The sequence below is a fragment of the Emys orbicularis genome, chromosome 2 (assembly GCF_028017835.1).
Source record: "Emys orbicularis isolate rEmyOrb1 chromosome 2, rEmyOrb1.hap1, whole genome shotgun sequence".
NCBI classification, from domain to species: domain Eukaryota; kingdom Metazoa; phylum Chordata; order Testudines; family Emydidae; genus Emys; species Emys orbicularis.
The window spans coordinates 226,031,395-226,047,146 of record NC_088684.1 but is presented as its reverse complement, the minus strand read 5'-3'; the positions used below and the strand labels follow the sequence as shown (position 1 = coordinate 226,047,146).

At 45.8% G+C, this 15,752-nt stretch overlaps 1 protein-coding gene across 1 annotated transcript in view; it reads left to right on the top strand.

Annotated features, from left to right (window-relative positions):
* Positions 1–9,196: 9,196 nt before the first annotated feature.
* The window catches only part of LOC135873945 (ubiquitin-conjugating enzyme E2 E2), a 326,444-nt gene continuing 319,888 nt past the window's right edge, over positions 9,197–15,752 (top strand). The window contains exons 1-2 of the mRNA XM_065398577.1: positions 9,197–9,244; positions 15,030–15,218. Of these exons, the coding sequence (XP_065254649.1) occupies positions 15,043–15,218 (176 nt within the window). The 5' untranslated portion in view covers positions 9,197–9,244; positions 15,030–15,042. The remainder of the gene's footprint in view (positions 9,245–15,029; positions 15,219–15,752) is intronic.

Here is a 15,752-nt window from a genome sequence, read left to right as displayed (position 1 = left end):
CTTAAGGGAGCATGTAGCAAAGGACAGCAACACTCACACCACAGTTACCCAGCGCAGTCCAGGAGAGGGCAAAAGACAGAGAAACTGAGAATCAACAACCAGTTACGGTTCCCTCATTCTCTGCTTGGCCCTAGGCGGGACCGGCTCTAGGCAAAGCAAGCACGTGCTTAGGGCGGCACAATTCCAGGGGCGGCATTCTGGCCATTCTTTTTTTTTTTTTTTTTGCTTGGGGTGCAAAAAACCTAGAGCTGGCCCTGGCCCTAGGCCTGGCATCTGGTTAGAGCAGCTGGTGGCTGCCCTAAGTTACATAAACTGGTTATGGTCCCCAATCCTCAATAAACCAGTGGGGATAATTGGAATGTATTGAACTCCAGCCACGCCCCTTTCCCAGCCCCAGTACACCTCTGCCCACCTTCAATGTCCCCATTGTGCCAGGATCTGCAGGGAGGGAGTATAAGCTTTGGCTATACTGTCTTGATGCTGTTGGGGACTTCCCTTTCTCTAGGGGAATCCCCAGCAGAGAATTTGTGGGTAATTTCTGTTTCCTTTACACTGCCTAAAGCAGTACAAAGGAAGAGGGCCAGAGCATACAATCTGCTTTAAGTATTGATTGTGGCCCCTGAGATTTTTGAAATATGTTCAGCTCTCATGCTGGAAAGGTTGGACACTGATTTCTTTTGTTGTAGAAACCTTCTCCTCAACCATGCATAACCTGTTTATCCCATTTCCTCCATAGGTAGAAGAACTAATAGCTCTTCTGTATTTTTATCCATCTTAGATTAGAAACCCATCTTTGATCATGTGGTTAAAGAGGTTATGAAGCCAGTACAAACGAACAGGAATTTGGAAAAGGACAGAAGATACTGACTTATTTTATCTACCCTTACCTCTCAATGTTTTCTTCCACCTCAGAATTAGATAGATAATGCAAAGAGTGTTTCCACATTTGCAGCCACTGCATTAGAATGGCATTAAAAATAAAGGTTTTTGCTGTAGCAGCTAGAAGAGATTATTCTTAAAATAGTGGATTCAGTTGTTAACAGTTTCTGTCTTTAACCTATCATGGTATTATCCTCTGCAATTATCTTAAGTTAGGCTTTAAACTAGCACGTAAAAACAAGCCTCCACTCTTGACACTAAGCAGTGATTTATTTCCTACCTTGAAGAAAAAGTCAGGATTTTATTAAGAACGCAGAAGCAAGTTATTACTTCCCTCCCACTCCCACCCATCCCTAATATGTTTTATCTTTATTCTTTAGAATCCTGGATGGTAAAGCACTTGAGACCCGTGAGGATCGCTGATTCCACATTGTTATTGTTCTAATTTTTTTCTTCTGGTTCCAGTTGAATGATAGTTAGTGGAAGCTGCTTCAGAGCACAGGAGAGGAAGAGCAACTGAAGAGTCCTGATTTTATAGGGGATAGTGGAAGAAAAAAGGTCTGTAGATGTTTGCATGCGACTTAAGTCTATTTTCATATTTAATGGTTTGAACAAATTGGGATAATTAAGTATAATCCAATCTTCTGGGGGGTTTTTTGTTCTGTTTCATAACAAATAAAGAAGACAAACTACTAATAACTTGTCTCCGTGCCCATAAAATTATTTTCCCTTAGGATGGTAGGAAAAATACTTTGCTTAAAATAGTTTTCTGTCAAGGCACTAGGAAAACAACAAGCTTGTCATTGTTCAGGATTCAACCATGACTGTTTTGATTTCGAACATGATTTTTTTTAGCAATCACAATTCATGAAATTAAATTGAAAATCTAATATTATTTCTGTTGTTGCTACTGCCCTAAGATTTTTCCCTGCTGGTCCACTGCACTCCACTCTATGTGCTGGCAGCTGTAATGTAAAATGAGTAAGAATTTTGATCTCTGAATTGCTGCGTCTCAGTGCTTCAGAGATCAGGATTCTTGTAAATTTCTCTTTACAGTTGCCAGCATAATAGCAGAGTTTAGCCAAGTAGCAATAAAAGCAACAGGAAATCATGGGGAAGAGACACACATTTGGAGAGAGTGTGAGGAAAACCAAATTGGAAAGAGGGAGGAAAAGTAAAGTACGGGAGCGAAGGGAAAAAAGAAAATATGTAGTGGGCCACATATCCTCTGGTCTATTTTGGCTTTGTGTTATTCCAGCAGTGTGAAGGAGTCATGCAACCAGCAATAGGAGGGGAATCCCTGGGTAACATAGAGCGACTGTAGAGGCTCCTACATCAACCCTCCTTCCAATCTCAGTCTCCAGGCATAGGTGCACAGCTAGGAAAAAGGGGGTATAGTCAGCTACTCTATTCAGTTGGCAGAACAGCCTCAGGGCCAAAGCCCTGAAGCTACTCAAACCTGCTATGAGGCTACTCAAATGCTCCACCCTCGCAGAGTCCCAGATCTCAGACTCCAGTGATTTTTCAGTCCCAGAGCCCAAGCCCTGCCAACCCAAGTCAGCTGATCTGGGCCAGCCATGTTTTTTTTTAATCCCTGTGGCGACATACCCACAGAGGCTTCCTTAAATGAAGAAACCTTAACAGAAGGGTCCTTCACTCAATAGTATGTAGCTGCTTATAAGATGCTTAAGCCAGGGGACCCTACCTTGGATGATCTCAACTGTGGTGTCTCTACCTCAGGAAGCCGTAAACTTTTATAAGAATTCAAAACTAAGGTTGTTTACTGTGTGCCAACGTTCTAAATAGCGTTAGTTTTTAAAAAACACGTAAAACTGGACAGAAAATATTCTTATGTGCATGTCTTAGCATTCCAGCATTATGGGTGAAATCCATCATGGGAGTTTTGTCATTGACTTCAAAAGGGCCAGGATTTCACCATATATATTAATAAATTACAAAAGTTTTCTAAAGCATATTGAATAATACAGTGGTAACCAACCTTTTCTGTCTGAGGGTGAACCATTATTTCAAAAGGCCAAAATCAATATTTTGGTACAGATGGTTTTACCTGTTCTACCCCATTTACACTGCTTAGTTTCTTTCAAAAACTTAAGCTTAAAAATGGCAAGGCATGGCTCAGGGAACACATTGCCAATTCATAATCCAATACAAATTTTCTTCTTAACATAGTGGTCCTTAAAGGCTACCATTTAGAGCCCTGAGCCAGAGGTTGGACACTGATGGAATAATATTGGGCCTGATTCTCAGTTACTCAGTTCTTACACCTGATGTAGGGACAAGGGTAGGGGATCAAAGGTACCTTTTGGTTACTTTTGCTCTCCCTTGGCGAAATCCAGGCCTCATTGAAGTCAATGGGAAAACTCCCTGTGGAAAAGTCTGCCACTGTGGTTGGGCTTGGTATAGTGGGTCTCCTACTCCTTTGGTGTCCCTGCAGACAGTTGCTCTGGCCCTGTGGTGAGCTGACTCTTCCTGAGACTTGGTTTTCCTTGCCCTTGGGAACAAGCCTGAGTCCAACATGCCAGGTCTGGCAGTGTCACACTGGAGGTTTAGTCCAAATTTAGGCTTTTGGGGCTTACCAGCCCTTGACTCCAGGATCTTCATGCCCGTGCCCTAGATAGGCCAATATGGGAAACCGGCTCGCTCTCTAGTCTGGATTCCAGCCCAGGGACCCTGTATAAAGCAGAGAAGGTCTGTTTGTTTAGATCCTCTGCTGTATTCCTGTGCTAATGTCTACTGTGACATTCAGCTAGGCCTTCTTCAGTTTCTTCGCTAGCTTACTTTTCTGCAGGTCCCAAAACAAAGGGGAGCCAAACTAGTTATAAAAAACAACAGAAGTTCTGCATAAGGCCCACCTGCCCCAATGAGGCTCCAAACCTTAGGAGTCTCTGGTTGGGCTCTGGCCCCAGCTGGTCTGTCCTTCCAAGCAGCATCCTGACCAAGTCTTCTGCTATGTCAGGGAGACTCCCATTCACAAGCAAAAAATTCCCAATTCACGGTTTAATAATGTTATTTACCACAACAGCAACACTCCCTCTCCTGCTTGGCCACAGCCATTCCACTCCCTTGCTTGGGTGTCAATTACTTTGGGCTAGGAGAGGGATCAGAGCATTCCATGTTCTATTTTTTGGCCTTGTCAGCGTGTGCATGCTGCTCATGCAGTTGGCCCCACCCTAGCAGCAGCAGGCAGGCTCATGCATGCAGGGGCTGTCCAGGCTCTCTCACTCACACTCCACCACACCTGGGGGATGTCAGCATTGATGGGCCATGAGGTACTGCAGGACATCCCCATGCTGCTCTCAACTAGGACCATGGCTGCCACACACATCCAGTAGAGCTGCATCACAGACATGAATATCACATGCCCCCACCCAGCTGAGGGAGCCAGGCAAGGGGAGGAAATGCCCCTCCCCCAGCACCACCTTTATACATTCCCTTATATTTATACTGATCAGCATTTTCAATTTAATTAATAGACACACACTATGAGTTCCCAAAGTAATATACAGGAACTTGTAGTGTGTGTCTATTCAAATGGGCTTTATTAGCAAATTAAGTACCACCACAAATCTCCCTGATCTTAATTTGAAAATGTTGTTCAGTATACAAGGCAGTAGCTGGTTAGCCTCTGGCCCCAGCCAGGCCTGCCTTCACAAGGTTCACTCAAGAGTTCTATTCCCTCTCTGGGCCAGCTACCCCAGAGCTGGGCTTTTCCTCTTTTATCACTGCCCTGCAGGCTTGATACCTGGCACAGCTGTAAGGAGGTGGGGCCAGGGGCGGCTCTATGTTTTTTGCCGCCCCAAGTACGGCAGTCAGGCGGCTTTCGGCAGTGCGCCTGTGGGCGGTCCGCTGGTCATGCCGATTCGGCGGCATGCCTGCGGGAAGTCTGCCAGTGCCGCTGCCAAATTGCCGCCGAATCCGCGGGACTAGCGGACCTCCCGCAGGCATGCCGCCAAAGGCAGCCTGACTGCCAGCCCCTGCGGCTTGCCGCCCCATGCACGTGCTTGCTGCGCTGGTGCCTGGAGCTGCCCCTGGGTGGGGCTGATTGGGCCTACAGGCTCTCATTAACCCCTTCTTGTTCAATATAGATTTGTATATCCCTTCCCACTCTCACTGACTTCAAGGGCATCAGGATTTCATGTCCTCTATTCTGTGGTTCTACAAGGCCCTCTTCTGCCCCTGGTGTAAATTAGACTAGCTGTAGTGTAGTTCATGGGGACTGGGATCTGGACTGATGTAGAGCCCTTATATCAGCTGGGGAAGTTTCCAGCACACAGGATATTCTCAGAGAATCATCAATGCCCACTTCAAGGCACCTTTAAACTACCAGAGCAGTGTTAAAGGGCCTCAATGTGAGAACTGAAAATGAAATGCGTATCTCCATGGTTAGATTTACGAGATCCATCCTGGTATATAAGAAGAAAGGCAATGTCCAGGTGATTCCTGATACCACAAGATTGGCAGCCCAGGCAGTGGCCTTTTACTATGATAACTTATTGTCATTTGAAGAGGGTGTACATTACTTAAAAGGTTATTTATACCATCAGGCTCTGCTGATTGCTCCTTTACTAGCCCTGTAAGAATTTATCTAGGGCATATTGCTAATTGGCACTGCTCCTAGCTTATGTGAAGAGCTTCTCTCAATGGGTCCCTTAGTAGGAACAGAAAAACCACAACTGTTTATATACAAAATAAGAGACAAGGTAGGTGAGATATAGGGTGACCATATGTCCTGTTTTGGCTGGGACAGTCAGTTTTTTAAGCCTTGTCCCGGCTGTCCCAATTTTTTTGGCAAAAGTGGGCATTTGTCCTGTTTGCGCTGCTAACTTGATCAGAAGGAGGGGTTCAGGCTAGCCCCACATGGTGTCCCATTTTCCCTTTGGGAAATCTGGTCACCCTAGTGAGACAATATCTTTTATTAGAACAATTTTTGTTGGTGGAAGAGACAGAAGACAAGCTTTTTAGCTATACAGAGCTATTCTCAGATCTGGGAAAGTTAATCAGAGTGTAAAGCTAAATACAAGGTGAAACAGGTCTTTAAGCATAGGAGTTAACATGTTGCAAGGGACCATTCAAAATGACTGTAGTAAGAAGTAGCTTGTTCCAGTCCTTTTTTAAACATGGGTGGGAATTATATTTGAATTCCTTTCACTTCTAGGAGAAACTTTTAAATGAGAGTGATTAGGACATGAAAACAGGTTATTTCAAAATAGTCAATTTCTCAGAGGAGAGAAAGATTGTTTATTATACAGAAATAATATTTAGGAAGAATGGGGAGAGCATCCAGAGACATGTGCCAACAGCATTTCCAGTCTTTAGGTTTATCAGCAGTGGTTCCTGAGATCTATATTTGTGATCTCCATGTAGTCTACATCCATCAATTAGGATAAGTACTGTAACATGATTTGCACCTAAAATAGAGATGAGCACTGAAATGTAAATGTGGAATAGTGTGAAGATTTAAAAAAAAAAAACTTTAGATACCAAAAAAGGGAAAATATGGTGATTCATCATTAAATATTTATCTATTGTTTGTGTTTCTTCCATGTTAATTGAAAAGGGGGTTGTATTAATAAAAAGTTTAGTGAAATCTAGCTAAAAATTAATTACAGATGATGGGAAGATTAAAGAATTAACATCTATATAATGCTTTGAATATAAGTATTAGCTTTTAAGATATAGCAATGTTTCAATAACATAACCTATTCTTTTACAGGTTTGTCTAGTTCCAGGTTAATGTCACAATTCGTAATACATCTAAACTTGTCTCATTCATGTGTGCTCCTATTTTGGCCTCTCCTATTCTTAAATGTAATGTTTACCTGCATGTGGTAAGTGATATTAATTTACTTTAATATAGTTATCCCACAGCACCTATGGCCAACTGGGGTTCTTCAAGTTACCTTATGTTGCTAGTTGCCCCAGGTTGTTAATATCATCAAGCTCTGCTGATGGACTGCAGAGCCCTGTGGTTGAAATCATTCAGGTAAATACAAATGCTTAGTATTATAAATTAACATGTTTGGCATCTTTAAACCCTGGACAGGGGTTCAGAGCACTGTGCCATATCCCTCAATCCTTCCTGGGGTGGAGTTGTGCGGCACATTACTATTCCATTCTTGTCCCTCACGTCTGAAACACACCGCCAGTGTGGGGATGTAAGCATCCATCAGGGAGTTCTTTACTCTGGTCTTGCTCCCTGATTGGCATTTGGCTTCCCTCTCTGGCTATGTGTTTGAGGCAGAAACAGGAGTTGGACTGATGGAAGGAGGGGGTGGACTGGCACTCTAAAAGTGTGCAGCACTCACTGGCAGGATCAGAGAGAGCGGTGAGGAGCAGAGGAGAGGGAGAAAATCAGAGGGGACAAAGAAACAGAAGAAAGACCATTAATCTGCATTCCCATGTGCTCTTACTATAGTTATCCTTCTCTCTCTCCTACTTCCTCTGTCCTTTGGTAGAAGAGACAGAAGACAAGCTTTGTCCTCCTTTGTGTGCTACACTTCTGCTTCATCTTGTTTTAATTTACACCCTGACTTCTTTGGGGGTATGGCCTTTTATTATGTGTTTGCACAACAACCAGCACCATAGGGCACTGATCTTGATTGGGGCCTCTGGAACTTATTACAATATATAATAATAAATAGGGGGAAAAAAGCAGAAGGGGAAATTCCAAATCTCCCTCTAGGATGATGAAACTCTGCAGAGACCACATGTCTGACCTAGGGCAGATCCTTGCCTCCTGTGCCCTCCCTCACCTTGTATTTAAGCTGGGATGTACCCACCTTAGCCCTCTCAGCACCCAGCTTCCATCAGACCTAGTCCCTTCTTTCACCCATCCAGGTGCCCAGTCCAATGATGTCCATACATAACCCCACTGCAACCACCTTCCCTAAACGTAATCCCCCATGCATCTACCTCCCCTACACATAACCGCCCCCCCTCCCACATACACACCAAGCTCCTCTACACATAACCCTCCAGGCACCCAGCTCCCCCACACATACCCACCCAGCTCCCCAATACCTAACCCACCAGCCCCCCCACACCTAATCCATTCACACCCAGCTCCCCCTATCTAGCCCCCCCCAGGCACCCAGCTTCCCCACACCTAACCCACTCACCCCCACACCCAGCTCCCTGCCACCTAACCCCCCCAGGCACCCAGCTCCCCCACACCTAACCCACTCACCCCCAGGCACCCAGCTCCCCGCCACCTAACCCCCCCAGGCACCCAGCTCCCCCCCTACCTATCCCCCCCAGGCACCCAGCTCCCCCCCTACCTATCCCCCCAGGCACCCAGCTCCCCCACACCTAACCCACTCACCCCCACACCCAGCTCCCTGCCACCTAACCCCCCCCAGGCACCCAGCTCCCCCCTACCTACCCCCCCCCCAGGCACCCAGCTCCCCGCCACCTAACCCCCCCAGGCACCCAGCTCCCCCTACCTACCCCCCCAGGCACCCAGCTCCCCGCCACCTAACCCCCCCAGGCACCCAGCTCCCCGCCACCTAACCCCCCCAGGCACCCAGCTCCCCCTACCTACCCCCCCAGGCACCCAGCTCCCCGCCACCTAACCCCCCCAGGCACCCAGCTCCCCCCCTACCTATCCCCCCCAGGCATCCAGCTCCCCCCTACCTACCCCCCCGGGCACCCAGCTCCCCCACACCTAACCCACTCACCCCCACACCCAGCTCCCTGCCACCTAACCCCCCCAGGCACTCATCTCCCCCCCTACCTATCCCCCCCAGGCACCCAGCTCCCCCCTACCTACCCCCCCGGGCACCCAGCTCCCCCACACCTAACCCACTCACCCCCACACCCAGCTCCCTGCCACCTAACCCCCCCAGGCACCCAGCTCCCTCCCTACCTATCCCCCCCAGGCACCCAGCTCCCCCTACCTACCCCCCCAGGCACCCAGCTCCCCTCCCCACACCCACCCGTTCCCATCCCCCCACTCCCGTGCTCCTCTCGCATCCGATTCAATTTTCTCATCGCAGCGCTCCCACCGGTGTTTCCCTTTAACGCGCGCTCCCGCCAGACCCCTCCACCCCCGCGCCCGCTCGCTTGTCATTTTCTCCTCCCCCTCTGAGAACGTGCGCGCGAGCCCGCTCCTCCCCCGAACCGCCAGCTCCGGGCTCATTGGCTGTCGGGAGCGCGCGCGCGGTGGGGTCGGGTGCGCGCGGCGGCAGCTTCACTTCTCTTCGGGCAGCGGCGGCGGCGGCAGCAGTAGCCGAGGGGGCAGCACGCAGCCCCCACCCCTCGCCTGGCCCGAGCCGGGCCGCCGTGCAGCGCAGCGCCCGCAGCCTGAGTCGGCACCAGCCCTAGCCCTGCGCCCGCTCGCCCACAGGTAACGCCCCCCCTCTCCCTACCCCCCCCCGGCACTGCCTGCCCCCGTCCCCCCCAGCACTGCCTGCTCCCCCCCCCCGCCTCATTCCTCTAACCCTCTCCCCCGGCACCACATCCTCCTGCCCCATCCCTCTCCCACCGCACCCCACCCAGGACATCGCCTGTTCCCTTGTGCCCTCCTGCCCCCCACCCATCCCTTTTATCCCCAGCAATACCTGCCCCCATCACTTTACACCCCCCCACATCCAGCTGCCCCCATCACTGCCTGTGCCCTCCACCACATCCCCCTGCTCGTCCCAGCCCCCTGTCCCATTCCTCTACCCTGGCACTGCCTGCCACCCCCACATCCCTCTGCCCCCCTGCTCTGTTCCTCTACTCCCCTGGCACTGCCTGCCCCCCAACCTCCTGCTCCCCCTGCCTGGTTCCCCTACCCCCTGGCACCACCACCTCCTTCCTAGCCCATCCCTCTACTCCCCGCCCCCCCCCCCGGCTACTCCAGAAGCACTTGTCCCCCTGCTCCCTTGAGCCCCCCACCCCATCCCCTTTCCATAGCCCCATCCATCCCTATGCCCTTGCCACCTCTCCTCATCCCATCCCCCTGCCCCATCCATCCATCCCCAGGTCCCCCAACCATAGCCCCACCGATCCCTACATTCTCCCTACCCTCTCTCCCCAGCATAGCCCCATCCATCTGTTCTCCCACCCTTACCACATTCCCTGACCTGTCCATCTGTCCGTCCCTGTGTCCCCCAGCCAACTCTGTCTATCCATCCCCATGTCATCTGCCCCAGCTACATCCATCCCACAGCTCCCCAAACCCCTCATGTCCCCTCTATCACTCCTACCACATCCACCTTCCCTCTGGCACCCCATCACATCTTATTGCAATAGCCCCATCCATCCCCCTGCCACCCCTCTCCCCCATCACATCCCCTGACCTAGCCCCATCAATTCCCCCTTTTCCACTCCCTCCACCACATCCCTCCTGCCTCTGTTCCTCTCCCAGGGTCCTAGAAATGCCTTCTCTCAAAGTCTTTCTACAAGAACACCTGCATCTTCCAGCAATACCTCCTTCGCTGTCCCCTACAATACTCCCACACACAGGCAAAGGCCACCTTCTTTTGCCCCTCTTATCATCCCTATCTTTTTCTCTCCTCTCCATTGCCCTTCTATCTCCTAGAAATACCCTTTCTTCTCCTTAGTACCTTGTTCTTTAACACCCCTTATCCTCTCTCTGCACTCATGCACAAACACATAGAGGGGTCAAATAATTCGTTCCCCCATTATCCCCTTATCTCCCAGTTATCACTGTTATAACCCCATCCCCCTTGGGATGGTTTCAGAGTAAGGAATTCTACCCTATGCAACAGCCCCCTCTCTAGCAGAAATGGATCTAAACCACCCCACTGCACAATGACAGGAGCAAAGTAATCCCTTAGCTCATTTTGCCCAACCCCCATCTCTTCCTCATATAACCCCTGTGCCTTCCTTACAAAGTCTTCTCCTTCCATCATCCACTGTCACCTATTTCTCACCCCTAATCCTTTTCCTTCCATCCTCTCTCTTTCCACCTTCTCCCTACCCCTGTCCTCCTCCACACAAAGTATCTGGAAAGTGCAGGATAAATGTCATTTTGAAAAGTGCCTGTTTCAGTCTCCTGCTATCTTCTAGTACTGCATAATTATTGCACATTGTGGCTCTACGACATGTGCCTCCCCCTCCCCCTCCAGGCAGCAGGAAAATAGGCGAGGGGTGTGTGTGTGTTTCAGTCTAGAGCTGCAGCAGCTTTTTATTTCTTTCTGGGTTCCTCTCTCAACCATAGACACTGGCCTGGCTGGCTAGAAATCGGACTCCTCCTGTTTTCTCTCCTGTAATGTTTTGCTCTTTTCGCCCTTTATGGTTTCTAATGAAGATCAAGTGAGGTGGCTGCTCCTGCTGCTTCTTTTCATGAACCCAGCAGAAAAGTTCAATTTATCTTTGCTTATAGGAATTAAGGCAGCTTTAGAAAGACCTCATCACTGGCTCAGCTGCCCTCAGGACCTATCTGCACATTGCCAGGATCTCTTTCCCTAGCTGCTACTGTTTGTTTGGATTTTTGGGGGGGTGGGAGGGGGAGGGGAAGCATGGGATAAATGGAAGAAGTAGGTTCTCTTGAACATGTTTGACTTAAAATTTATAGATGGGGTTTGATACCAAGGTCTCTGAAGAATCATGATGGGTTCAGGGAAATACTTTTAATCCCCCTTCTGTTCCCTCCATCCAGTTCTCTCAACACAAGGGCAGCAGAGGGTTTAAATTTCGAATGTGGCATAATTTAGAAGTCCAGAGAATTGGACACAGTCTTTTGCTTTTCTCTTTGCACTGAGACGAGTCTTTGGGGATATTTGGCTTCAAGAAATATTTTGTGTGTGTGTTTGTGTAATTGCACTGAAATATTTTCCCACAATGTCATTCCCCCTGTTGATGTTTCCACTCTCTTGTTGTTCCTTGTTTTTCTTATTTTGGCCACATATTTGAAGCAGACCCTTTCAAATATCCTTTTATCGAGGTTAAATTTAGCTTTCAATCCTTAAATAAAATATAACTTTATTTTTATTTAAAATAAAAGGGAGAGTATGGAAAATATTTGCCTCTGAGAGAGCAAAATAAGAAAATAGCCAGACATTAAATGACAGATTTAAACATTTACATGTTGTAAAAGCTGGCCTTACTTGTTACAGTAATTATACACTATGGGCTACTGTTTCTGTATATATTTGTTGGGTAGTAACCTGAACTCATGAAGTGAGTACAGCAGTTCTTGGATAATAGTAATATTTATAGCAGAATCATCCACAGCAGACCTTCTGTGGACATAAGCTTCATTAAAAAATGTTGCTGATTTTTTTTTTTTTTTTTGGCCAACAGTTATAAAGTATACCTATGTTGTGTGGATAATCCTCTCATTCTAAAATTAAATGTTAATGGAAGATCAATATCCGAACTTGCAGGGCAAATAAAGAATATCTCAAATGTTTTAAGGAAATATTAGATTATTTTACCTCTGTATAGAAACAGAAAATATATCTATATGTAGCTGCAAAGTCAAAACGTGCATTTAATAATTGTATGCAGTGTAGCTGTAGCAATATTGGTCCCAGGATGTTGGAGAGACAAGGTGGGTGAGGTAATTTCTTTTAGCATGTCTCTCACCAACAGAAGTTGGTCCAATGAAAGATATTACCTCGCCCACCTTGTCTCATTTAATAATTGTAACTCAATCTTGAAACTATCGGTATATACAGTAGCTTGTGTTTATTAACTTAAAGCTTTATTTTTCTCCCTTAAGACTTGACAACTGGGATGTAGAGACCTAAAGATTAACCTGTGTAAAATGTGAAATATGGAAAAGACAATGTTATGTCTCTGCTGTAGGAAAAAATTAAGAAATAAAAGAATTGTTTACTCTTAACTGTAGAAGTCAAATAATGCATCATTTTCCATTCTTAAATGCACCACTAAGTCTGTACAATATAACCATTTTCATAATCAAAACAAAAAAAAAGCTGATACTGATTAAGGCTAATCTATTCTAGCTTCCATCATCATCAACTGGTGTTGTCTCTAAGAATTCTGAATCCCAACCCTCCAAACCTTAACCGCTTTGATAAACAGTCATATAAATTAAGCAGAGGGACTTAAATCCTAATGACTTTCATATAAATTATTCACATGAATAATACAGTATCGGGCCCTCATTGGAGGCCATTATTTAAGCAACGTGTATACTATTTTTGATAAATTTAAGATTTTGGTTATGCTCCTAACTGCAGAAAATTCTTCTTTTCAGTATGCAACTATAACAAATTTTGGACCTTTGTTTGCTTTACTTTTTTTTTTTTTCTTCCAATGCCACCTCAGTGACACTGAAGTTTTTTCTTCTTTCCACTGCCCTCTTTCCATATATGTGCTGGCAATACTGTCTGGATAGAAGATTTGCATCCTAATGTTCAGTTACAAACTATTAATAAACTTTTAGTGGGTTATATGAGCAAACTATCACAAATTTTACATCATATTTTTTAGAGCAGGGGTTCTCAAACTTCATTGCAGTGCAGCCCCCTTCTGACAACAAATTACTACACAACCCGTGAAGGGGGGACCGAAGCCTGAGCCTGCCCGAGCTCCACTGTCCTGTGTGGCAGGGGGAAAGTCTGAGGGCTTCAGCCATAGGTGGGGGGAAGGGGTCTGTAGCCTGAGCCCCACCACTCAGGGCTAAAGCCCTCAGGCTTCGGCCCCGGGCGGTGGGGCTTGGGCTTGGGCCCCAGCAAGTCTAACGCCAACTCTTGCAACCCCTTTAAATGGGGTTGCGACCCACTTTGGGGTCCTGACCCACAATTTGAGAACTGCTGTTTTAGAGTCAAGAGTCTGGAATCCTGATTTAGGCTCTTGAGAGAAAATTGCAGCATATTATAATTGAGATGTACAGTTTTCTGTAACTGGTGTTCTGCTTATGGTTTCTGTATATGGCTAAAAGGATAAACGAGACAAAGTTCACAGACTAAAAGAATTTTGAACATAAACCTCATTGTGCACTGTAGGTCAGATTCTGATGTTAATTACATCTGTACAATTCCACTGAGTTCATGTAGGTTGCACAGATGTAACTGAGCAAAAGTTGGCCCTATGTGTTGTTAAAGTTGTTGTTTTAATAAAATATCACAAAGAGAACATAGTGATGTCACTGAGGTAAAGAAGGGCCTTCTAGTGTTGCTTCAGATTTCTTATAGCTTCAGGTTTCAGAGTAGCAGCCGTGTTAGTCTGTATCCGCAAAAAGAACAGGAGTACTTGTGGCACAGTTAGCAATCGTTGCCACTGCATCTGGCAATCTTAGAACTAAACCCCAAGAAAAAGCCTTAATTTACAACAGAAAAGTCATAATATTAACTACAACCATTTTAATTTAAACAGTCTATAGTTGAAGAAATGCAGTGATTAAAGTGAAGGAAGAAAAGAAGAATATAGCTAAATATTACAAGTGTGAGAATTATGCATATAAAATGTATTGAGATAAAGTTAGATTTCTCGGTGACTAGTGTTCATTGACAGATTTATAGTCTGATGTCCTCTGCTCACAAACAGGCTTCAGCAGTACAGATTTCCTTAAGTTTCCCCACCAATGTGCTTACTCCCTGGTGTGGGAGTATCATCTCTAGCTACGAAAGATAGGTTAGGCTTAAAAGGACATTCTTCATCAAGTGGGCCAACCAAAATGTGAATTCTATAAAGTGGAAACCCATCCACTAGGAGTTGGAGTTAGCCCAGACTTTTTACGTGTGGGCTAATGAATAGTCTTAAAATAGTAATGACTGCCAGTTACTAACAAAAGGGGCCAGATTTGAACCAGTGTCCTAGAGGTGAAACACTTCATCCCATCACCAATCCCTTGAGCTATCCACTCCATTAACACTGGATTGTCTTACTCATTCTGTTTTATTTTCCACTTACCCAGAATAAATGTTATCTCCCTTTAGATATTTTTCATATATGTAAAAGGGTTTTTCATATTTTGTTCTATCCTTTTTAGTTGGTGTAAAATGGCTATCTTTTGAGTTACTGTATAGACATTTATGGCTAGATTCTTCAATACTGCAGACTAAAATGCTGCAATGTAAAGAGTACTGTATTAAGCAAGTGATTTTTTTTCACCCTGTTTATCTCTATTTTTAAAAAAAAACCTTCAATAACAACACTATGCTATCAGACATTTTAAGAAAAGACTCCTTACTCACCTTTGTCTTTTTTAGCCCAGAGTCTAAAATGTCCACTGAAGGGCAAAGAGTTGATGATAGCCCAAGCACTAGTGGAGGAAGCTCTGATGGAGATCAACGTGAGGGTGTTCAGCAAGAGCAAGAAAGGGAGCAGGTTCAACCCAAGAAGAAGGAGGGCAAGATCTCTAGCAAAACAGCCGCTAAACTATCAACTAGTGCTAAAAGGTACCCTGCTCTTTGTAGTCCCTTTTTTTTTTTTTTTTTTTTTTTTTTGTGTGGATGGGCATCAGCCTAATTCATTTTCGTAATGTTTTATTACAATATGATTGAATCTGTACATTAGTTCTTTGGGGTCGAAATGTGACCTGTATGCTGCTGCTTCATTTATTTATTTATTTATTTTGAAAGACTGGTTTGTTTTCACCTGGGTTTAATATTAGCTTACGTTATAGAAACTGACACTGTTTTATTCTTAGTATATATAACTCAGACAGTTTTGTATTCTTATGAAGTGTGTGTGTGTAAGAAAGAGAGAGAAACTTGTCAGTGTAACTTAGAGTTAATTAACCATAAACATTTCAGACAGGTCAGTAATTCAGCGTGCTAGGAGACTACTGTAATACCTATCACTACAAAGTACTGCATTTTCTTGTCCCAGATGGTCAAGTCAGAAACGATGGAATGAACAAATGTGTTTTTGTTTCATTACATTAAACTGTGGTATGTCTTAATTCTGTTTTTGTTTATTCCCCTTCCTGA